Consider the following 25,475-nt stretch of genomic DNA (forward strand, 5'->3'; position numbering starts at 1 on the left):
GCGGGTTATGGAGGAGAGGAACCTATACCAAAATGTAAAAAGTATGCTCAAATCAGGTACCACGTTTGTCACGAAAAGACTCAAGGAGTTTGCAAGAGGTAAGGGTGAGGGAAAATAAAATAGACTTCATTTCTTGAGAGATGCTTCTTTTAGAGCCCTTGCTCAACCAGAACCAGGATAGGGGTCGATAGATGACTCACCCGGGTCAGATTAAAGATTCTCTCTTGGAATCTACAAGGTGGTTGTTCCAAGGTGTAGCAATCTTTAAATGAAAAGGTGGAATCCAGATATGCTCCAAGAGGTAAAGTGTGGAGATGATGATTCCATGTGGTTCTCGTGTAGACAGATAGCTTTGAGGTAGTTGTTAACTGTCCGTTGAGGGGTAGCTATTCTACTGAAGAGCGGTTTTCATTTCTTGGGGAAGTCTATAGGAGTGAGGGAGGGTCCTTCCTTGCAAGAGTGGCCAAGACGAGGGATTGGTCATTTGTTGTAGCAAACACTTATTTCATTAATTTTGGACTTGTCAATGATCAAATTCATTTTTATAGATACTTTTGAACTAGATTTTAGATAAAATTTAAGAAAAAACTCACTCTTCAGAACAAAGATGAAAACATAAAAACAAGCAATTTTTAAGAGAGTTTTTTGAACGAAATTAAATCAAAACGATAAAATTTAACGTGACACAATTTAATACATAAAAAACATTTGTAAACTCTCATTAATGGTTACATCAAAAGACTTAATTTTTTCTTAATTATTACTTAATTTATTATAATTTAAATTAATAAAATTAATTTAAATGCATGAATAAATTTATGTATGTATGTATGGCCCATGCATGACATTAATTTATTGTGTATGTATGTATGTATGTATGTATGGCCCATGTCTGACATTAATACACCATTAAGAGTCCTCTAAAATCTTCAAGATATCATAACGGTATCAATAAACACCTTTTGAGAGTTTAAAAACTCTAAAATCTCATAGATATGGCATCACACGCGACGTTGCACATGCATGCATGGAACATACATGTCCCTAGTTCATCAATGGAAGGCCATTAGTACATATGGTGGGACCAGTGCAATGCACTTATCCACGTGGCATAGGCATACCCACAAGGCTTTAAGTTGATCCGTATCCGTGTGGGATTCACGCTGTGACTGTTGACGGAGGGGAGGGAGGGGAAAGAGAGAAAGGGAGGGAGGTAAGAAAGAGAGGAAAAGGAAGGGGAAAGGGGAGGGAAGGGAGAAAGGAAGGGAAGGGAAGGAGAAGGGGCAGGGAAGAGGAGGGAGAGAGAGAGAGAGAGAGAAAGAGAGAGAGAGAGAGAGAGAGAGAGGGGGGGGGGCGAAGGCCAGGGGAGGGGAGTTGAGGGGAAGGGAAGGGTAGGGTGAGGAACGGGGAAAGGGGAAAGGAGGGGAGGGAGGAAGGGGAGGGGAATGTGGAGGGGGAGGGGAGGGAAAGGGAGAGGGGTTAGGAAGGGTAGAGGAGGGGAGGGGAGGGGAGGGGAAGGGAGATGGGGAGGGCAGAGGAAGGGGGAAGGGGGAAGGCAGAAGGGAAGGGGATGCAAGGGATAAGGGAAGGGGAAGGGAGAGGTGAGGAAGGGAAGGAGTGGGGAGGGGGACTCCCTAATGCATGCTCTGGCAGCCACGGCTGCCAAGCCCCTAATGCATGCTCTTGGAAGGGGAGGGGAGGGGTGAGGAAATGAAGGAGAGGGGAGGGGGCTAACAAATACAGGCTCTGACGGCCGTGGTTGCCAAGCCCCTGCACCCAAAAAAAAAACTTTTCTTTTTTTTTTTGCAAGGGCTTGGCCGGCCAATTTGTGCTTTGGATTAAAAAGGGGAGGGGTGAAAGGAAGAGAGAGGGAAGGGAGAAGAGAGAGGGAGAGAGGAAAGGGGAAGAAGAGAGAAAGGGGAGGGAGAAGAGAGAGGGAGAGGGGAGCAGAAGGAAAGAGAGTAAGAAGAGAGAGGGAGAGGGGAGAGTAAGAAGAGGGAAGAGAGGAAGGAGAGGGGACGGGAGGGGAGAAGGGAGAGAGATAGAAAGGAGAGGGGAGAGGAAGGGGAAAGCGAAGGGAGGGGCTATATATAAGCCATGGAACCCTAAAGTTTTGAATTTCCCTCTCTTTTTCGTCTCACCCTCTCCCACCCCCTCTCCCTCCCTAGAATTCGAACGTCTCACTCTCTCTCTCCTCGCCTTCCCTCTCCTAGAATTCAAACTTCCCGCTTCTTTCTCCTCTCCCCGTTTGAATTCAAAAATTTTAGGGTTTCATGCCTTATATATCAGCATTCCCCTCCCACCGTCTCCCTCCCCTCTCATATTCCCCTTCCCTCTCCCTCCCTTCGCTTTCCCCTTCCTCTCCCCTCCCCTCTCTCTCTCTCTTCTCCCCTCTCGTCCCCTCTTCTCCCTCTCTTCCCTCTTCTTCCTCTCCCCTCTCCCTCTCTCATCTCCCTCTCTTCTCTTTCTCTTCCCTTCCACTCCCCTCTCCCTCTTCTTCCTCTCCTCTCTCCCTCTCTTCTCTTCCCCTCCCCGCTCCCTCTCTCTTCTCCCTCCAGCCACACAAGTTTTGGTGGGTGCAGAACACCCTAATCTTCTTTTTCATTCATTTATATATGTGTTTAAGCATTGTACATAACCGGAGTAAAGGCACAGTGACCTTTAACCCCCACAACCTCCCACTTAAAGGACAATGTGCCTTTAAGGGAGAACAACCAGTGAGCATACTATCCAATGCCCATCAATACACAACAATACTCAAACCGCTGACTAGGTACACTCTTCGTCAGCATATCTGCAGGGTTATCATCTATGTGAACCTTGACAAGCTCTATACGCTTGTCCTCAAGTACCTCCCTGATGAAATGGTGCCTGACCTCAATGTGTTTGGTCTTTGCATGAAAGACCGGATTCCGTGCTAGCTGAATAGCACTCATGGAATCACTATGCAATGTCGGTACATCTATATGAATCCCCAAATCTCCCACTAGTCGATCAAGTCATATAGCCTCCTTGCAACCCTCTGTGGCTGCAACATACTCAGCAACTGTGGTAGACAAAGCAATGCACTTCTGTGCGCGAGACATCCACGACACTGCACCACCTACAAAGGTGAACACATAACCAGAAGTGGATCTCCTACTGTCCACATGCCCTGCATAGTCTGAATTTTTTTACCCAAGTACACGCATGTCTCCTTTACCAAAGCAGATGCACATCTCCTTGGTACCCTTCATCTACCTCATGATGAACTTAACTGCCTCCCAATGCCTCTTTCCTGGATTAGCCATATACCGGCTAACAACTCCCACTGCAAATGCAATGTCTGGTCTAGTAGCTATCATAGCATACATAAGACTCCCAACTGCTGATGCATAAGGAACCTTGGCCATCATGGCCCTTTCCTCATCTGATTTGGGACTATCTGTATGACTCAATTTCACATATGGAGGCAATGGAGTACTCATTGCCTGCCCTCCCTCCATATTGAAACACTGCAATACTTTTGTAACATACTCCTTCTGTGAAAGCCAAAGGAGTTTTCTACTCGGATCACGCGTGATGCGCATACCAAGAATATGACCTGCAAGTCCCAAATCCTTCATATCAAAGGCCTCATGCAACTTGGCCTTTAATGCAGCTACCTCATAAGTATTCTTGCTAGCCAATAGCATATCATCCACATATAGTGCCAGGATTATCAGGCTATTATCCTTAGCCCTTTTGGTTATGGAGTGGCATGGAGTGGCAAGAAGCCCTCTTACTCTCATTTGCATATATTTGGGTGTGAGGCATATGCACATGTGCCAAAAGAGCTTCGAAAGAAGCTAGATCCTAAGTCTAGGAAATGCATCTTTCTAGGTTATGGTGAAAGTGGAGAGATGGGCTATCGTCTCTAGGATCCAGAAGCAAAGAAGATCATACGCAGCCATGATGTAGTCTTCAATCAGAAGAAGATGCATAAGGCACCCATGAGGGATGTTAAAATGAGGAGAATCACTTTCCAGGATTTGAATCCACCTGCATATGTTGATAGACAGCAAGCTGTCCATGCACCAAATGTGCAAGAAATGGTACCACCAAATACTCCCACAGGTATACGATCAAGGGTAGATGATGGATCATCTATTTGTGGAAATGATGAGCCAAATGTGGCTGATATGCAAGTGGGACAGCAAGCTGAAATGCGCTTGAGAAGATCATCTAGAGTATCTAGACCGCCTGATAGGTTTGTTCGAGGGGTAGACTATGTGATGCTTACTTATTGCGGGGAGACTTCTTGCTACAGAGAGGCTATGATGCGCGAGGATCAACGCAAGTGGGAGTATGCTATGCAATCAGAGATGAGTTCACTTATGAAGAATAAGACTTGGGACTTGGTTTCTTTGCCACATGGAAAGAAAGCATTGCCATATAAATGGGTCTACAAGATGGTCACAGGTGATGATGTGCCTAGGTACAAGGCCCGTTTGGTCGCTAAAGGGTTCAAGCAAGAGAAGGGTGTGGACTTTGATGAGATATTCTCTCCGGTTGTGAAAATGACCACACTTAGATGCATGCTTGGACTAGTGGCAGTAGAGGATATGGAGCTTATGCAGATGGATGTCAAGACAGCCTTCTTGCATGGGGATTTGCATGAGGAAATTTACATGGTGCAGCCGGAAGGCTTTGAAGAAAAGGGCAAAGAGCATTTAGTTTGCAAGCTAAAGAGGAGTCTCTATGGTCTTAAGCAAGCACCTAGAGAATGGTAACAGAAGTTTGATGCTTTCATTCGGTCCCAGGGTTTTAGAATGAGTGAAATTGATCACTGCCTCTACACTAAAAGGGCTAAGGATAATAGCCTGATAATCCTGGCACTATATGTGGATGATATCCTATTGGCTATGAGCTAGATGCATTAAAGGCCAAGTTGCATGAGGCCTTTGATATGAAGGATTTGGGACTTGCAGGTCATATTCTTGGTATGCGCATCACGCGTGATCGGAGTAGGAAACTCCTTTAGCTTTCACAAAAGGAGTATGTTACAAAAGTATTGCAGTGTTTCAATATGGAGGAGGCGAAGGCAGTGAGTACTCCATTGCCTCCATATGTAAAACTGAGTCATACAGATAGTCCCAAAGCAGATGAGGAGAGGGCCATGATGGCCAAGGTTCCTTATGCATCAGCAGTTGGGAGTCTTATGTATGCTATGATAGCTACTAGACCAAACATTGCATTTGCAGTGGGAGTTGTTAGCCGGTATATGGCTAATCTAGGAAAGAGGCATTGGGAGGCAGTTAAGTGCATCATGAGGTACATGAAGGGTACCAAGGAGATGTGCATCTGCTTTGGTAAAGGAAACATGCGTGTACTTGGGTACATAGATTCAGACTATGCAGGGCATGTGGATAGTAGGAGATCACTTCTGGTTATGTGTTCACCTTTGTAGGTGATGCAATGTCGTGGATGTCTCGCGCACAGAAGTGCGTTGCTTTGTCTACCACAGAGGCTGAGTATGTTGTAGCCACAGAGGGTTGCAAGGAGGTTATATGGCTTGATCGGCTAGTGGGAGATTTGGGGATTCATACAGGAGTACCGACATTGCATAGTGATTCCATGAGTGCTATTCAGCTAGCACGGAATCGGGTCTTTCATGCAAAGACCAAACACATTGAGGTCAGGTACCATTTCATCAGGGAGGTACTTGAGGACAAGCGTATAGAGCTTGTCAAGGTTCATACAGATGATAACCTTGCAGATATGCTGACGAAGAGTCTACCTAGTCAACGGTTTGAGTATTGTCATGTACTGATGGGCATTGGATAGTATGCTCACTGGTTGTTCTCCCTTAAAGACACATTGTCCTTTAAGTGGGAGGTTGTGGGGGTTAAAGGTCACTGTGCCTTTACCCCGGTTATGTATAATACTCGAACACATATATAAATGAATGAAAAAGAAGATTAGGGTGTTCTGCACCCACCAAAACTTGTGTGGCTCTCTGTTTCTCTCTCTTCCTCTTCCGTTCTTGCTTCCGTTGAGATCACTCTCAATGAATCCCATGAGCCAAAGTATCTGTCAACTCATGCTCATCGGCATTGCCATCCCGTGTTTTTTTTGCGATGCTGTTCTATCCGTGTTCGTTGGTTTCCATTGCTTCTATATTTGCTAACCAAAGTAGGTTTATTTGGACATCATTCTCTTTGTAGAGTGGTTTCTGCAATAACTCATGCATTGCGTGCATCATAATTTTTAGACGTACCAAACCATTACTGCAGTTATGATTGTAGCTCAGGCGACGTTTGACTGTTTTTTTGGATTGTTTGTTTTATGTAGCCTCAAGTAAACTGCTGAGTGTTGTTTCTTTCCATGGTTATCGCTCCTTCAAAAGCAAAACAAGAGACGCTGAGAGGTGTAAATTTTGTATTTAGGTATTGATGAACAAAGACAATGGAAATAACGAATTCAAAAACCTCTTTTGGCTATATACGTAGTGAAACAAGGGCATGCACATCCCATGTTTGAGATGCTATTTATAAGTAGTTGAAAGTTTGAGGTTGGGATGCCATGGCGAGAAGGTAGTCTGATGCATTTCACATGCTCATAGAAAAAGCTGTGGCAAATCTAGCGCTATTGATGGTGAGCTGTCTAGACACAAATAACGTGTTGCGTGTTGCAACGATGCTCCGACTATGGAATTCCACTAAAGCTCGATGCAGTTTCAAATCATCGTCATCGTGGTTTCCCCACTTCCTTAGAGTAGGGGAAGTCTTTTTAATCTAAAAACCGCCTGATGCAGAAGCAAATCCATGTTTTTTGAGGGCTCAAACGGTATCGGACACGTCCATTGTAAATTCTGCATTTCTGAATTAAGCAAGTGTACTTAAAATAGCAGAGTGATATTTTTTAAAAAGATGCACAAATGGTGGACATTTGCGAAGGGAATGTCTAATTTGCACATGAATGTATAGGACATGTTCAAAATGAGCCAACAAATGTTAGCGGAGAATGTATTTGAGGCGCAAAGTTTGATACACGATTCACAAGAAGAAATCGGATTTGGAAAGCCCTGTCAAAGCGTAAATTAAACGGCACACAACCGGGTGTTTCAACGAAAACAGAATGGAACTTTGGCGATACATGAGAAACTGCAAACGTAAAGATGTTTAGACATTACAACTAACCAAGGAATGAAGCACCACCTTTGGTTATGATTTGTGTAGGTGTGCCTAATCCATGGACAACCTGTTTGTTCAAGTCCGCTTCAGCTTCGATGGTTTTGTGATCGCTCGATCCTTCCACGACTTTTGCAGAGACATTATGAAGGACAGATCAAAAACAGATTCTCGTGCTGTACTTACAATGATTTCCTGTACGAATTATCGTGATAGTGGGGCGTGGCCTCTTGAGCTCAGCCTGGACGTGTTTCGGCAATGCTCATCATGTCCAGTATTAGATCAGCAGGCACTCGCAGCCATTCTTTTGCATTTCTTTTTCGTGTTCTATCACCAGTTTGTGTTGGTAGAACGATGCGAGTCCACGACCTGCTATTGTCGAGGTGTGATTGTACCCTTGCAGTCCCATGTGTGTTGTTAAATGTGGCTATGTCTCTTGGATGCAAAGGATTGTCCTTCCATTAGAAATTTTGTTTGGACAATATCCTCTCAGTGGGCATCAAAGGATCGTGTGTTGAGGCTTAGCAATTTGTCCGTGCCATCTCCTTCTCCCTCTTGATTATTTTGTTCGAAGGTCCAAGCTGACTCTGCTTGAAGCCTGTCCATCTCGTTTAAGACTCCTTTGTCCACTCTAATTTGTTTTTGTTGCAAGCGTTGGAGCAAGAATAGGTTTGTTGGGTCTCTTATTCTAGAGAGCGCAATGTAAACTAGCTCCGGCGTGCGGATGTTGCTGGGGTCAAAAGTAGGAGCAGTGTATTGTTCTTGCTGCATGCTTGTATAGGAAATTGTGTTCTTGTTGCATTGTTGAGGTGATTCCCACCTATTTGAAACTCCCTGCTGATCTGCATCAATGGTGTCCATTCACGAGGTGTTTCTTCTTTGTACATGTTGATGTTTTCTCTACGTGCTTTAGCTCCTACTGTTTCGTCCGTGAGCTGTATCCACACAACCTTTGGCTTTCTGCTTGTGTTTGATCCTTTGAATACTCCGTTGACCCCATTGACTATGTCGTCTTTGACATCAAAATTCCCGATGCATATCTTGATAATCATTCCTGGTCTCAGCTTCAGAACCACTTGCAGCCCTTCGATTTTATTTGCGTTTGTAGGTATATTGATTTTCTTGCTACATGTTCTGTGCTTATGATCAACTGATTTTAGAATGTGCGGCTCTCCCTGCAATGTTTTGAACACGTAATTGTTGTGCTCATCCTTGGCTGCGTTACTGTAGAATAAATGCAGTACTGTAAGTTTTACCGACACCGGCAAGCTGTTCAGCCTATCGATGTCTACATTTGTTTGGCCTCCGACTCTTATTCTGTTTAGTAGCTCCAAGAATCCTCCTTTCTTTGGTCTCATAGGCTCGTTGAGTTCAAAGTAATGTATGTGTGTTCACCAGCAAGAACTAAGTATTGTTGTTTGATTCTATTGCTGGGCAAAAACCCAGGAGTCTTTGATTGGGCTTGCCTGGCACAAGTCCCCTGATAGCGACACATCCACACCCCCAAACGGTTCATCGTGGTTGTGTTTTATTTTGCGCATTCGCACATCTACTGCCGTGAAGGTGCTCAACTTGACCATTGAAATTTCATCGATGACGAGAAGCTCCACGTTTTTGTATTGTTCAAACACCGCCTGTAGCTTTTCTACGGAGAGGGAGGTGTACATGCTAGCTAGCAGTGGTAAGTGCAATGTGGTGTGTATTGTGCTTCCCCCTATCCCTCGGGCTCCTTTTCCTATATATGCTAATAGGAGTGCACGTGGCAACTAGCTGTCATCTGTTTCATTGTGTGAGTATAGTCACAATAGTGCTTGCACTACAAGTACTATAGTAAATGTTTTCCTAGAACCCGCATTCCTGGATAGGAAGAGGTGGATTTTTTGCTATGAGTGCAAACGCTTTTTCAACATGATATCATCCACCATTGAGCGTTTGTAGTACATTGGGTTTGGTCGGACCTTGTGCATGTATGGGTAGTTTTGTGGCCTCTCTTGTGTATGTACATGGTGAAAGCGCGAAATGTAGATGTTGTGGAGGGTGTCGTCGTGTTCATAGATGAGGGGTATGTTGAGCAAAGGCAATGGAAATAACATATTCATAAACCTCTCTTGTGTATGTACATGGTGAAAGCACGAAATGTAGATGTTGTGGAGGGTGTCGTCATGTCTTGGCAATGAATATACCTCTCATCTATGAATATAACACAAGAGAGGTTCATAGATGTCTTGGCAATGTACATGACGACACCCTCATCTATGAACTCTTGAACCAAGTTTGCATGTGTGTATCTCCTCTCTGCGACAAATGTGAGCTTCAAAAGCAAAATGGCAAAATCAGGTACGTCATTACGCTTGTTGGTTAATTTGGAAAAGTGACAGTTTCTTAAGCACTTACTGTGGCACGATCCTTTGCATTAGGGCCATCCGTAACAATGATGTGGTCAAAAGGTGACCCGTCCAAGTCTATCTTGACGACAACAAATGCTATGGTTTCCATCAGTGACACGAAAGAAGCTTTCGTTGTCTCCACTTGGTTTGCGGCCCAAGGTGCATATATTCTTATGGGCTTCTCTAAAACAAAAGATATCATGCCATCAACTGGCTCACCCTTGAGTATCGTAGTGGTAGCGTCGACGCGCAAAGACATAAATGAAGTCCCTCCTTCCTCGGAGCTTCTTTTGGTTATGGTAGGATCCTCGATCCTGAAGAAGCAATCAACATACAAAACATCATTGAGCTGCATCACATAGGCGCGAGGGACATGTAGAGTGATGGTCTCACAGCATTCAACATCTGTCAGGACAACACGCATGAAGATTGGGTACGAGACATCCCATGCTTTGAATGTCCCGTACTTGGCTAGAACCTTATCCTCTAAGGCGAATCGGTAGGGCATAAACTCTGATAGTGACTCTATGGCCAAGACCGGAAGGCCATTGGGCTGGTTTTCAGGTGGATGAGCTGGCACTATTGCTTTTCTTTTCACTGATTCCGCAACAGTGTTGCTTGCGATGTTGTTGGTTTGGAATCAAATAACTTGGGTGACACGCTACAACTAGCTGCTAAAATACGAGGGAAAAAGGTGAGATTGTTTGCGCATGAACGTTCCCTAGAGAGTACAACTATTACAAACTAAAGCAAGCATTACCATTCATAAGAGGGATAACTGCATGAGAACTTTGCAAAGAAGAACATGAAGATATTTGCATTAGTAAAATGATTATATTTGGCTTTGTGTGGCCACATTTACTCTACACATGATATGCTGAAAGTAAAGGCCTTGACAACCAAGGCTACCGTAAGCCTATTCTAACATATTTGATGTTATAGTAGATGTTATCGTTGCATGTAAGTCTTTTTTTTCTACTCGACGGTGCTTTCATAATCAGACTCTTCTTCCTCAGAAAGACATCCTCTCTTCCGGAGCTCTTTTCGGACTGGCAGCAAAGATGGTATTTCCTTAGAAGCAAAAACGAAAGCATTCTATGCATATCTTCAAACTCAACAAGGAAAAGACCTTCTGCATATGCTTGATCCGCTGCTAGGTGAAATGCCATCTTTAGTGTCCTCTTTGCAGCTTTCTTGATGCTCGTTTGTAGAAGCAAGCTTCCATCTCTCTTTCTGGCTTGAGCAACCGTCAGAAGAAGTGGTATGTCGATTGTGGGAGCTGGAGTAGGGGAAATTGTTTTGATCATACAACCGCCGGATATTGAAACGAATCCCTGGTATGCGAGAGCTCGGACAGTGTCGGTCACAGCCGCTGTAAATTGCAAGTTGCTAAATTAAATAAACGTAGTTGAAATAGCAGAGCGTGATTTACTGAGAAGATGCAAGAATGGCAAAGGTTTACAAACGGATGTCGAATTTAAACATGAATGTACAGAACCTATTCAATACGGGAGAATGTATTTGGGGTGGGAAACTTTGATACACGAAACCGAAGAAGTGACGAACGCCCCGCCCTAGGGTAAATTAAACCGCACAAAGGCTGTTCGTTGTACGAAAACCAACTGGAAGTTTGGCGTTCCACACAAAGTAGAAACGTATGGACATATGAACATTCTGACCAACCGAGGAGCGAAGCACCACCTTCAATCACGACTTGTCTAGGTGTATCTGATCCTTGTTCACGTCTTGTTCGGCTTCGATACTCTGGTGATTGCTAGATTCATCCACGACTTCTGCAGAGAAACGTATGAACGACACAGAGCCAACAGAGATTTCCAAATGTATTTACAACGTTTTCTACTACAAATTACCATGATAGGTGGATGTCACCTCTTCGGCACAACCTGGACGTGCTTCCGCGATACTCATCATGTCTAAGGAGAAAGAAGAAATGGAAAATCACGCGGGGTTGGAATAAAGAAAGCAAAAAACGAAAATACGTTTCGAAAGGTCGTCACCACCTCGCTCGAATTGGCTACTGCTAGTATCCATAGAATCACACGACCTCTGCTCTTCCTCATCCGGACTGGCACGGCCAACGTAGAAAAATGATGCAGGTTGTGGCGATGTAATGCGTCTTTTATAGGCACGAATCTACATAGAATGCAACACCCATACCGATTCTACTTCTAAGCGATCCACGTAGGAGGACAGAAAGAAACCACCCGTTTGGATATTACCGAGTCGACAAGGGAGCGTTTCGGTACTGCCTGGAGCTGGACGAGGAAGACGTGGGCCTCGCCAACACATATTGGCGTTGTAACTAAATCGGGTGCCGACTAAAGGTGAGCATCGATGCGATTGCAAAACGTTTCACTATTAAAACGTTTGATAGAAACACGTAAGAGAGGTTTCAGCTGAAGTCCGCAGAGAAGGAAACGGACACAGTTAACAGAGTTAACTCCAAGGAAATTGCTCTCACAAGCTCGACGCCAGAGATTGGGAAAGACAAGGTAGTTTTTCTGCATATCAATAGAGGGCATGGCCTAACTTACCGTGAATCTGAACCAGAGATTATAACAGTTAAATACATTGCCAAGAAGAGGTCCTCCAATACCACAGGGAGAAATATGGGAAAGATTCGGAGGCAGAAGAACGGATTGATATCACGGATCCTCTCTTTCATAGATGACTGAGGAATCACAAATCGAATAGTAACACACTATGTTCTCAAAAACAGCTACCCAAAGGAGATGCGAAGCAAAACCAAACGTCTGCCGAAGGGGCTGAGCCTACTAGCATATTAAGGCTTTGATTAACATGTATGTTTCCGTGACGCTACCAACTGCTGCAGAGTCTAGCCATGCAAGCACCTGCAATCATGCCTTTCATCGGGAGTGCGACCAACTTTCAATCTAAGACAATTCGCTGCGTTGACAGATGTTAAGGTAGAAGGGAGATTTGTGATCTCCTGTAAATTAGGTCCACAACCGGGGTCGAAGTTGAAGGACGTTTTGACCACCGAGGCAAGCTACGAGACCACGCCTGTGGATCTTTATTTGTAATGGAATTATTGTAACAATGTGCGCTTCAACAACGAACATACTGCGTAATGGAATTATATAGTGCGCTTCAACAACAAACAACAATCTCGGTCCCTCGATCAATCCCCTTGCCGCTCGGAAATCTTGTCGCTACGGATCTATCCGCCTGATGGTTTCAGAAACCTCTCTCATCGACACACCATTTTGTATCAATAACTCTCGCTAACTATTGCTTTATCTGGCATGCGTGTAATAGGTGGCTCGGCAGCTCGAGATCGTTTATCCAACATGCTTCGTAGATAAAATCTTGCTATAAAGACTTCTGATGGATTATCTATCGTCACATAATTTGCCCGCGAGCCACACTCCACCAGACACAACTAAGTGTTGGAAAAACAAGAGATTTCGTAGCGGGGATCTTGCTATAGAGAGTCTGATGGATTCTCTCGTCGAAGAATTTGCCCCGCCCTTCAAGGAACAATGAATTACGTGCTGTGAAGAAGCCATCGAAGGTCAGTGGAACAACAAGAAGACGCAGAAGAAGAACAAACAGCAAAGCTAGCAGATGATGAAGGTGCTGTGAAGAGCCAAGTATCTGCATGCGTGCCAAAGCGATGTCTTCCGATGTGGATCCTCCAGCCTTTCTTCCTCCACATGACAACAACGACAATTTGAACTGCTTTTGTCCATCCCAGATTGCCTCTCTTCCAGAATTTGAATTGCCTGCTGCTCCCACCCTCTCCAGGGCATCTTTGCACGACTGCAATAGCGAACCTGAAAAGAAAACAGAACAGAGCAAAAGGCAAATACTTTACTCAGAAATCTGCAGGGTAGTTCCGAGAAAGAGCCCTGGTCCCTTTATACAACTTGGAGCATTATGGCACCTCCACCAAACAGAGAATCTAGATCCTAAATTTCCGAGGATCCTTGAGCTTATCGACTCTACCTAACACCCAACACAGAGGGAATTATCGACTCTACCTAACACCCAACACAGAGGGAATGAATTCTCAGCTACAATTTGGCTGTCTGTTGAACTCCTTTATTCAACACTTCCACCCAACAGAGCTCAAAAATATGTCAACTCCTAAACTTCTAAAACATGTGAACTCAAGCTTACCTACACTTTGGCTATCTGTTGCACTACAATACTTCCACCCAACAGACAGACCTTATACAACACACCCATGAACTGAGTAAAAACCCAGAAGCTGATTTATTCCAGGCTTCCACCTAATGGACAGCCCATCCATCCACACAAGATGTGATGACGATTCCGTCCCAATGGTTTAGTAAAGATATCAGCAATCATTTGTTCAGTAGGGCAATACTGAAGTTTTATCCAGCCTTCAAGGACAGCCAGTCGAATGAAATGAAACCTGACTTCAATATGTTTAGTGCGCTTATGATAGGTACCATCTCCTGCCAGGCATATGGCTCCTTGATTGTCAACATGCAGTAAATTAACTTCTGCTATCATGGGACAGATCTCATATGTGTGTATTCAGAGTACCTTTGACATACCTCAGAACTTGCTTTAAGGCAACCACGTGTGCCATGCATGGAGAAACTGCCATCCTACTCAAATAGCAAACACTGAAGGCAAGATCTGGGCAAGTACTCAGCATGGCATACATTAGCGCGCCCAATATGTGCTTGTAAGGGAATGTATATTCTGACAGAGCATTGTCTTTTGGCAAACTTTCCATAGGTGTAGATACAGCTTTGCACTCTGAATATCCCCATTTGTCCAACAAATTAGTCAAATATTTCTCTTGATGAAGATGTACTTCACTTCTATCTGCAGACCACTCTATTTGAATACCCAAAAAACTGTGTGCATTCCCGAAGTCCTTCATGCAAAAATTCTGTTGAAGTGTCATTTTGGTATTTTGACCAAGATCTGAACTGGCTATCAGTAAATCATCAACATACACAGCAATTACAATGACACTTTCAACAGCACATTTGAAATAAACACTTGGGTCACTAGAACACCTGGTAAATCCTTCTTGCAAAAAGAATCTGTCAATCTTTTTATACCAAGTACGAGAAGACTGTTTCAACCCATAAATTGCCTTTTTCAATTTGCAAACTGAATTCTCCTTACCCGTCACAACAAAGCCTTGAGGTTGCTGCATATATACATCTTCATTCAACTCTCCATGTAAAAAGGCTGTAGTGACATCCATATATGAACAATCCAACCATGTGAAACTACTAAAGCTAGTAGAATTCTGATAGATGTAAGTCAAGCAACTGGTGCATAGGTTTCAGAATAATCCACCCCTTCACACTGGCTAAACCCCTTAGCAACAAGTCGTGCCTTGTATCGGACAATCTCACCTTTTTCTCCTGTTTTGAGCTTGAATATCCACTTGCATTGCACTACATTCTTGCCTGCAGGGAGTGGAACAAGAGCCCAAGTGTCATTTAGCTGAATAGAGCTCATCTCTTCTTGCATTGCAGTAGCCCACTTAGTAGCATGCTCAGATCTTAAGGCTTCATTGACAGTGAGAGGTTCAGCATCATCTACAAATAAGCCATGATCATGGTTGCCCAAATAATAGTCATTCAACCGTGCAGGCACTCTACGAGATCTAACCTGTTGCGCTCTGTTCTGTTTTCTTTTCATGCTATCAGAGCAAAAGGCAAATACTTTACTCAGAAATCTGCAGGGTAGTTCCGAGAAAGCGCCCTGGTCCCTTTATACAACTTGGAGCATTATGGCACCTCCACCAAACAGAGAATCTAGATCCTAAATTTCCGAGGATCCTTGAGCTTATCGACTCTACCTAACACCCAACACAGAGGGAATGAATTCTCAGCTACAATTCGGCTGTCTGTTGAACTCCTTTATTCAACAGAACCATCCCGTTTCAACCTTCCACATCCACTTCGTGGTTCCAAATCGACTCACGAGCAACCGCCTCCTTCCAAGCGTCCCACATCCTCCCACCAGCGTCCCTCAGACCGTAATATCCTAGGTTCAATTCTACCAAGGAAGACAGAGCCGTTAAAGTTACAGGAAGCTTGCCAGGCCTTGATGACGGAAGCTGAATCAAAGACGAATGCACGGAAACGGAACAGACGAGTGAAGCAGGGCAAGTAACACGTCAGGAAAAACAGGGCCAAGAAAACCATGTAAGTAAATACCAATCAAGGGGTGACACTTGGAGCTGCATGCAAGAAAAGGCCCCTGCCAAATACAGGGAGTGACACGTGCAGCCAAACAAATCGGACGGGCAAACGCGACACGTGCAGACCAACAAAATAAATTCGATGAAAATGAATTTCCTCATCTGAAAGAGGCCTTCACTAAGACCTGCACACGGCAGGCCAAAAAAGTTACTCCAATCAAACCTTAGAGAAGCTTAGCATTCACTGCGTTGGTATTTGACCCGTGCAATAAAAACTCCTCTAGTACTTCGCATAACAGCAAGGCAAAAATTATCAGGACGCAAGTCCAAGAATTTCTAAGTGTTGACACCACAAGCAGCTGTGCATGTAGGAATGAGACCAAGAATTTCTAGTACTCCTGCATGTAAGAATTTCTAGTACTCCTGTATGTAGGAATGAGACCAAGAAAGCAACATTGATACCACAACGTTGAGCATGAAAGAAAGTCGAAGCTTAGCTGCAGACAACAGCTCTGCTGGACACAGACTATTAAATGAGATTTTGAAGTGATGTCGTGTTAACCATCCACTGCAAATTGGAAAGGCCTACTATACAATGTGAATCATCATTAAAAATTTCAATAAAACTCAAGGTGTTTGAAACATGTGCTATACAAAAAGCAAGTGATGACAGAGTGACACTAGATGCAAATTTCAACTATCAAGGTCAGATCGTTAAAAGAGCTCAAATGTCCTGTCCAACAATCTTAAAGCTGATGTTTGGCGAGATGGCAAAGGAGCACTTATAACGCCTCAAGCTTTGCATATTAAATGCAGGCTCCTCACACGATTTCATGATCCCCAGAGTTTTCCCCCCTTGCCAGCTTCGGGAAGGTAGTACCGTCTTGAAAACTTTTTGCCTGACATTACTATTATGGTACTGAAAGCGTGTTCGTTTTTGAGAAAGCCTCTCTCTTTCATTTGCTTTATGATAGTAAATCGAGGTTTTATCCTGTTCTCTAGGCTGCAGGTCAAATAAATCGGGGCTGTGAGCAGTATACGGAGATCATATTTCAAAACCTGGACAAGATAATCCAGCTTCTGCTTAATAAGTTCCTCTCCACAGCTCAGAATAACGGGTTGTGATTGAATCAGCCTTACAGCTTCCTCGTGCGAAAACCCCTGATTCTTAAGAAATTCAAATCTAGCAAGACAGCCGTCGCAAGATCTCGTACTCCAAGCTTTCAAGGCCCGAATACCAGTTTTGGAAGTCAGCTCGATTCCGAAATGGCGCAGCAGTTGGAGCATGTTGGGCAGGCCCAGGTTCTCGGACAGCCCCAACGTTTTGGGCGAAGTTCGTAAGAGGTCACAAATTCCATCCCTCGTCATTCCTTGGTTCTGCAACGCTTTAAGCTTAGGTACCAGAGTTCTTTGTATATTCACAAAGAAGAACCTGGGAAAGGTCCTAAGCATCCTGCAAATACTTTCCGAATCCATACCCATCTCCTGCACGAAGGCTATATGCTGCTTCAAATTGCAGAGGGACATGCCCACGACCGAGATCACCTTGGGAGTCAAGAGAGCCCTGATCAAAAAGGTTTTGTCGAGTCCCAGACTTTCTAGGAATTCGAACTTTGTTCGGATAGCATCAATCTTGAAGTCGACAATAGTGGGGCACCGAAGAAGTAGGGCTCCTGCGGTCTCACCAGTTATGCCTCGAGTCTTGAGGAGGGCGAGGAAGGAGACAAGCTTGTCATGGGAGACATGCAAGGCATATCTGTGGAGGGAAGACTTGGAGAGGAGGGTGCGGATCTGCAGGGGGGTGAAGCCTTCGAGGAGGACGAGGTGGACGTTGAGGAGGTAAGAGGGAGGCAAATGGAAGGAGTGAAGGTCGAGGTCGATCCTCGCAGCAGCAAGGTCCGCAGGAGGGAGAACTTTTGCATTTTGAACAAGAGCAACCTCAGATGAAGAAGAAGAACAACAACAATGGGAGGAAGAAGAAAGGCATCTTATTTTGAAGAGGAGCTGCTTGGACTTTGAGGAGGAAGAGAAGAGGCTCCTCATCTTTTTTTTTGCAAGATTGTCCCCTCACAAGTTGAGCTTTTTAGTGGGCTAACTCTAAACTCCATTGGGGACACATGCAAGGCCAAGGCTTGTTGAGGATGCTCGACTAGCGTTGCATCTCCAGCGAGCATCCACTTATCTGGTGATTCTAGCCCAGCCTTGCAACGCCCAAGCATTGCCCTTGGCCCAAGCAGTTGGACTTTGATGCAAACCTGTAGAACTTGCAACCGGGCTGCAATTCTGTATTGTTAGTTGGGTGGTGGGGTGCTAACGAGGAGGGCACCACGGACACCACCTATGGATCATGGATGGGTAAGATTGCACATCCACAGCCAACCCATGGCCAAGGTGCATTCAATGCACCATGGGTGGGTAGGGTGTTTACAGACTAGCGCACCATGGGCACCGCCATGGGTCATGGACGGGCAGATTGCTCAACCAATGTCCAGCCCACGACCAAGATACATTCAATGCACCATGGGCGGGCATGGATGGATAGCTAAGGTGCAACGGCCTCCCTACAAGTTGTTGTCAGAAGGTGGTAGAAGTGGTGGGTTACGAGTTGTCCCCTCTCAAATTTGTGCAATCCTCACTATGTAGTCCTACAATTGGCTATGCGTTGGCCACATCATCATAGGAAAAATATAAAAAGTATATTAACGAAATGGAAAAAGATACAAGAAGAAAAATACAACAGGATAGCTTAGTCTAGGTTGCATCCTGTAGAGCCTTGTAGGCAAATTCAAGGTCTACATATCGGCAACTAAAATAATCAAGAACATTTAAGATATCTAGTCTAGCCAACTAGTTTCTACCTTTGCTAGACTTCGGCCTAAATAGTTTCGAATTTGAATTCGAAATTCAAGAAGGCCATTTCAGCCATGGATTAGTGCAAGCCTTCCCCATGGACCCCCTAGATTGGCTTCCGAGGATGGCGTCACCATTGTTAGGGTCATTCCCATAGGCACCTTCCAAAATAGGAGGACCATCTTCTAACCATGGTTTTGGGGATGCCCTACAGTACCCACCAGACCTTCTATTTGAGCTACTGGTTATGTTCGCCCCATGATTTAAAAGGGTGGTTCAATAGCCAAGGTAAGGAGCTCACTCGATTTACGGACAAGCTACAGAGTTCTCAGAATTCTTAGTTTTCCTTTACGAAATACGTTTCCATAGGATCTATTGGGGGCTGCGACTAATGGTAGGAAAACTGTGCATTCTTAGTTTCTTTTGAAGGAAGCTCCTGCGGAGTTCTTGGGATTCTTATAGAATGAATTAGGGATAGAGGATAATAATTCGCGTCCACTGGGAAAGAGAGGATGAGTTATAGATAGCAGCAAATGATTTGTGTCAACAACTAGGAAGACTGAAAGGCTGCAAGGCCACGTGGGAATGCATAATTCACACCGACAACCAAGAAGAGTGAACATGACACTACAGAAAGTAGCGGGAGCTCCTTAGCAGTAGCAAGAAACAATGTCTCAAGGCATTGCGAATGAGAAAGAGCCAAGGGACACTGCAAATGCTGGATCATCTCTTAAGGAAGTTCAGCAATAAGGATTGTCATCTCTGGCAAGAGTTCGGAATGGTTCATACGGTCGGAAGAGAGAGAGAGAGAGAGAGAGAGAGAGAGAATCGGTCTAGCAGTCGAAGGAAAGAGAGAGGGTGATGCAAACCATTAGGCAAGGGATTCAAAGGGGAATTTCCAAAGAGGTGGTAGCATATGAGCTACCTATAGACTCATTAGATTTTGTTGTATTCCTGTGAAAAAGGAATAGAGCTACACAAGTGGTATAGGTGATTGTGTGAAGACCCTTCTTGCATCAAACATAGGCTGGCTTGCAGTCGACTACTTCAAGACTTTCATGAAAACAATATCAACAGGATTCTTGGATATTTGAATAGTTATGCGGTGAAAATCCCTTAAACTACAGCGTCCAAAATCTCCATCCATGCTCTGATTATGAAAGAATGTAGCTTTGTAAGAAAAATCTTTCTTGCATACCGCTTTGCAGTCCTTTAATGTGACTCCATAGAGAGAGGAAGCTTCTGCATAGCTCTTGAAAACATTTTTCAATGCAAAGTGGCTCCTTTGTATGAGCAGTTTTGTTGGAGGCACATTCCTCCATCAAGGGCTATGAAATTATGCACCCTTGGCTCGGTTGTGATTCTTCACCAAGCATAATCTTAGGAGACATGAATCCTTGCATCGACATGACTCACATGCATGCCAACAAGATGGTCATAAGGAAGAAGAAATCTCATTGTATGATTTTGTTTCTTGGATGGTTTGTGTGTATCAACTAGGCTACATGATCGCAACTAAGACACCTTCGCGTGGAGGGGAGATCCATGGGATTCCACAGGTTGTTATGGTACAAGCACTAATTGGGTCACTTGGATAGTGCCTTCTTGCAACCTTGGAGCTTGGAGTGCATTTGGATTCCGCATACTAGACAACATCACCAATGGATTGGGATGGTTTTGTTTTCCCACGGACATTTGCATCGTCGATGGGATGGGACATGGAGCTCTCTCTCTCTCTCTCTCTCTCTCTCTCTCTCTCTCTCTCTCTTTTGTGGATGATAAATTCGGTGTAGCAAAGGTGAGTGGGGCTAGCCCACAGGGAGTGGAGAGGGCAGGCAAGGTGGTTCGAATGAAGGGCATTGTGAGGGTAGTCGCACGAGGAGGTGTCATGAGCAAAGGTAAGGGTTTGAGGGAGTAGCTAGCCATGAGGAAGGGTTGTGAGCAAAGATGAGCAGGTCTACAAGGAGGGGTTGGTGAGAGGAGAGTGTGGAGTGGCATAATGGGTGAGGATTGGGTACAAGGGGGGTACAAGGAGGCTAACCGAGTAGCTACAAAGAGAGGGGAAGGTAAGGCGGAGCGAAGATGAGGGGGGCTACGGTAGCAGCTAAGATGAAGGTCATGATGGGAGAGAGACTAGAGCAAGGGGACCGTGAAGCTATGAGGGGAACTGAGAGGTAGAGAGAGAAGCATGGTGAGATAACATAGAGAAAAAATGAGAGGAGCATAAGAAGCATTATGGTAAGGGCAAAACATCAAAATGAGAGAAAATAGTTTAGCATATGAGTAAGGAAATATTATGTATGAGGCCATCGCTTCAATGGTGAAAAAGAAAAGGCTGATAAGAAAATATTACCCATGTTTAGTGTATATCCATCTAAGATCCCTTTCTCATTGAAGACTGGTCATGTTACTCGTTCCTTTTAAGTGGAAACTTGCACTTTTAGTACCGCTTCACAGATTTGACTTTTGAGAACACTACCTTCAATGCATACTCCCAACTAACTAAGCAATAATCTCAGCCATGTCTCCTCATAGGCTGCAATGGCTACTCCACGATATTCCGCTTTTGTACTCCATAAAGCCATGGTAGGTTGCTTCTTACTGCTCCAACTTACCATGCCACTCCTAAGGGAAAAGCATACCTGCTAGTAGATCTCCTATCCATAACACTATCAGCCCAATCCGCATTCATATAGAGATGCACGCATATGTCTCCCACTTTAGCATAGAACATCCCAAATCTGAGTGTGGCCTTGACATATCTTAGTACCCTTCTCACTGCAACTAGATAGCTCTTGCATGGCTTTTAATAGAAAACCTAGATCAACAGGAAAGGAAACAATTGGGGAAGGAGCTAAAGCTCTTTTCTTCCATTTCCATCTTCTCATACTGCAAACTCCCACACACACAAACTAGAGCACACACTACTTACCTTCACATAGCATAAGTGACACAAGTTTCATATCGTAAAACATCAGTCGTGGTGATCGGTTTATTCCACACCACATGGATACACGTGATGTATGTGTTGACATGCTACACTCCTAACTTCCACTCATGCTCTATCTCATTTGCATCTCATCCCAACATCATGGATCATGCTTGCTAGCTCATCTTTTTCAACACCCCCCCACCGAGCTCGCACATCTTTGAACTCTCCCCCTTGGGCTCATGTCGAATTTCTTCACACCAAGTTTTCCTCTGAAGTATTCTAGCTTCTCTCTGCCCAATGCCTTAGTTAGGATATCGGGTATTTGCTCATCCGTCCTCACATATACCAAGTTTATTTGTCATGTAATCATCTTCTCCCTAACAAGTGATAATGCACCTCAATATGATTCGTTTGTGCATGATAGACAGGATTGTTTGCTACTTGGATACTGCTCATATTGTCACAATACACTGTGATTGACCTTTCACCTTATGATCCAAGCCATCCATCAATGTTTCTAACCAAGCCACTTCAAATGCAGCCATTGTTGCCCTTCTATACCGAACAATAGTGGGCTGCTTCTTACTACTCCAACTCACCCTACCACTTCCAAGGTTGAATGTATATCCTCTTGTAGATCTACGATCATAGGAACATCCTACCCAAATGGTATCTATGTATCCCAGCACCTCAATACCAAGGCCAAGGCTCGGTGAGCGCCACTACTAGGATAGCCCTACAAGGCCAGGGCTCGGTGAGCATGTTGGGCTAGCATTGCAGCTCCATCCTAGCATCCACACATCTGGTGATTTTATCCTGGCCTTACAATGCCCAAGCATTGTCAATCATCCCATTATTTTTAATCTTTCAGTATTTAGTTGTGAGATCTCATTTTGTCGCACAGTTGATGCTGTGTGTGCTCGCTATTTGTACAAGTGTGTATCGGTGTGTGCACCACTTATACGATGAATGTGTAGCAGTGTGTGCACCACTTACACGACGAGCGACAGTATGTGTAGTAGTGTGTGCACCTTCCATATTCATGGATGATGGCATGTGTAGCAATGTGTGCACCATCCGTATGATTTAATGCATGTGTAGCAGTGTGTGCACCATGCGATGGTATGTATCACATGTGTGCACCATCCATCTATGATTTGTTGATTTTGGATCGCTTAAATGCTAAAAGATTGAATAATATTGGCAATTGATTCAAAGGTTTCTTATGCTTGAAATATTTGCACTATTGATGGATGTGAATTCAAGGGGAGAGTAAGTAATCGGACGATGGTTACTGGTGACAAGCATGATTTGCCATATTTTTGTGTGTAAGGCGCAACCAGTGATGCAGTAAAAAAAGAAGGCTTACTTCCAAAAGTCTAGTTTTTGAAATTACAAATGCTCATGTACATATTTTAATTTTTGGAACATTAGAGGCTTATCACTAAGCATATTATCTAAAGTGGGAAAAGCAAACTCTATTTCTAGAAAAGGCAAGCTATTTTGGAAAGGTTTATGTGGCTTATCTCCAGCTTGTGCATGGAGGAGATGTTCATGAGCTTGTAGTTGCTCGAAAGTATGGAATCAATCAAATACATAGGAAGTCAAAGACGAGCACCACTCCCACTGAGACAAGACATGGAAATGTATATCCCATTTATCTTGTTGCATTCAAGAATCACCTTGTAGAGGATGCCAAGAGGATGGCCACAATATATTTTTGCCAGTATCCTGAATTGTTGACTACCTTTCTATCATGCAATTGAGGACAATTGCAATATCAAGCAAGAGGAATGTTATGAGAATTGGGATCATCCCATTATTTTTTAATCTTTCAATGTTTAGTTGTGAGATCTAGCATTTTGTCGCACAACTGATGCAGTGTGTGCTCGTTGTTCATATGAGTGTGTAGCAATGTGTGCACCACTTATGCAATGAGTGTGTAGCAGTGTGTGCACCATCCGTACGCATGGCTGGATATATGGCTACGGCCGTATGAGTATGTAGCAGTGTGTGCACAACTTATGTGATGACAGTATGTGTAGCAATGTGTGCACCATCCATATGATTTGATTCATGTGTAGCAATATGTGCACCATGCGTTGGTATGTGTCGCATGTGTGAACCATTCATCTATGATTTGTTGATTTTGCATTGCTTAAATGTTGAAAGATTGAATAATATTGGTGATTGATTCCAAGGTTTCTTATGCTTGAAATATTTGCACTATTGATGGATGTGAATTGAGTAACTAATCAGGCGATGGCTATTGGCGGCAAGTATGATTTGCCATATTTTTGTGCATGTAAGGCACAACCAATGATGCGGGGAATAAACAAGGCTTACTTCTGAAAGCCTAGTTTTTAAATTACAAATGCTCATGTACATATTTTAATTTTTGGAACATTAGAGGCTTATCCTAAGCATATTATCTAAAGTGGGAAAAGCAAACTCTATTTCTAGAAAAGGCAAGCTATTTTGGAAAGGTGTGTGTGGCTTATCTCCAGTTCATGCATGGAGGAGATGTTCATGAGCTTGTATCAGTTGTTGCTCAAAATTATGGAATCAATCAAATACATAGGAAGTGGAAGATGAGCACCACTCATATGGGGGGAGATTGCACCCAATGCACTTGTTATCTTTTCCATTTGTGATTGTGCATATTCTTGTGTATAGTTTTTGATGTGTTTTTTATGATTGGCAGATTACAGGAACAATTCTTGGTGTATTGTTTTCAAACCAAGAGATTATCAAGAGGGGCATGTTGCTTCCATTGTTCTTTAACCTGAGCCGCGACCCACTGTGAGGCATCCATCTTAAAATCCTTCATTGTACGTGAATGAAGGGGTTTCCCTGACGCGATAACAAACCCCTTGAAGTCATCATCCATTCTCAATACATTGCTAGCAGGCCAATCCACTTTGATCCTCCTAAGAAGTTAAGTGTACCGCTCTAGATTCATAGATAGCCAACCGAAAAAAAGATTTGAGTTGTGACATGGGCATCCAACTTCCTGTTTTTGGGTCCCAAACCTGTCTGAAAGTCTTCAATCCTTTGAAATAGATATTTTTAGCAATTCTCGTTTGGGAAAAGACAAAAGCTAGGCCATCTGAAAAGGCCCAATTAGATAGCCATTGGTGGTGAAAGAAAAGGCTAACAAGTAGTGGGAAGATTTTGCAGATCAGCACGATAGGATATCAAATCAACTTGTTAAAAAATTCTCAACCTACAATGGCCAATCTTCTTGCTTACTTCTCTTGGTAACTGCAACTTCTTGTATAGTTTCTCATCTCTATAATCACTAAGGCTACCACCATGTACAATCACATTTTGATGGTGTGTAGGTATTCAATTGAGAAGTGGGTGGATCCTCCATCCAATGTGCATTGCTACCAACCAGATTTTGAGGATACAGCCTGGTTTTGATTGGATTTAGGTGGGGTTTTGCAAAAATGGATTGAAGCATAACAAAGTAAGTGCTAAATGAAATTAGTGGCCTTAAATTGTGGCCACCACAGCCACCTACACCACCATCATCTTTACCTAGAGAACTTGAGCCTCGGGGACAAATGGTGCTCATCAACCCCTCCAAAGCTCTAGACACATCCTCTTCTCCAACCCAACCCTCAATGACTTTGCAACAAGAAATCCACCACCCAAACAAAGAAGAATTAGTTTTGGGCCTTGAAGAATCTGCCAATGAACGACCATCTTACTCAACTCTGTTCGAATGCCTTCCTTGGAAATAACATGACCAAGCAACACACCAATCTTCACACACACAAAAACACATTTTGCTAGGTTCAAGGAGATCCCTACCTATCTGCACCTAGCAAAAACTTTTACAAGATGGAAATGCTCTGTCACCATCAAGTAGACGTAGAAATCATCCAAGTATATGGCAATACACTTGAGCAAGTAATCTCATAAAGTCTAAACCATGAACCTTCAAAAAGTTGATGGTGTATTAT

At 43.8% G+C, this 25,475-nt stretch overlaps 1 protein-coding gene and 1 long non-coding RNA gene across 3 annotated transcripts; both read right to left on the minus strand.

The window, feature by feature from the left end:
• Positions 1 to 11,703: 11,703 nt before the first annotated feature.
• On the minus strand, positions 11,704 to 14,239 carry LOC147888997 (uncharacterized). 2 transcript variants are annotated; one of them, XR_015543038.1, is made up of 2 exons: positions 13,754 to 14,239; positions 11,704 to 13,356 (listed from the first exon to the last, which is right to left on the minus strand). It is a non-coding gene; the product is annotated as an uncharacterized LOC147888997 (long non-coding RNA). The 2 variants fall into 2 exon arrangements; XR_015543039.1 differs by having other exon boundaries at positions 13,703 to 14,239.
• Positions 14,240 to 16,553: 2,314 nt separating this feature from the next.
• Positions 16,554 to 17,249, minus strand: LOC147888998 (transcription termination factor MTERF8, chloroplastic-like). Its single transcript, XM_087392398.1, has one exon. It carries the CDS (start codon positions 17,247 to 17,249, stop codon positions 16,554 to 16,556), a length of 696 nt encoding a protein of 231 aa, XP_087248524.1.
• Positions 17,250 to 25,475: the final 8,226 nt, after the last annotated feature.

The sequence above is a fragment of the Dipteris shenzhenensis genome, chromosome 21, assembly GCF_047967505.1.
Source record: "Dipteris shenzhenensis isolate YYH24624 ecotype China chromosome 21, Dip_SZ_1.0, whole genome shotgun sequence".
Taxonomy (NCBI): domain Eukaryota; kingdom Viridiplantae; phylum Streptophyta; class Polypodiopsida; order Gleicheniales; family Dipteridaceae; genus Dipteris; species Dipteris shenzhenensis.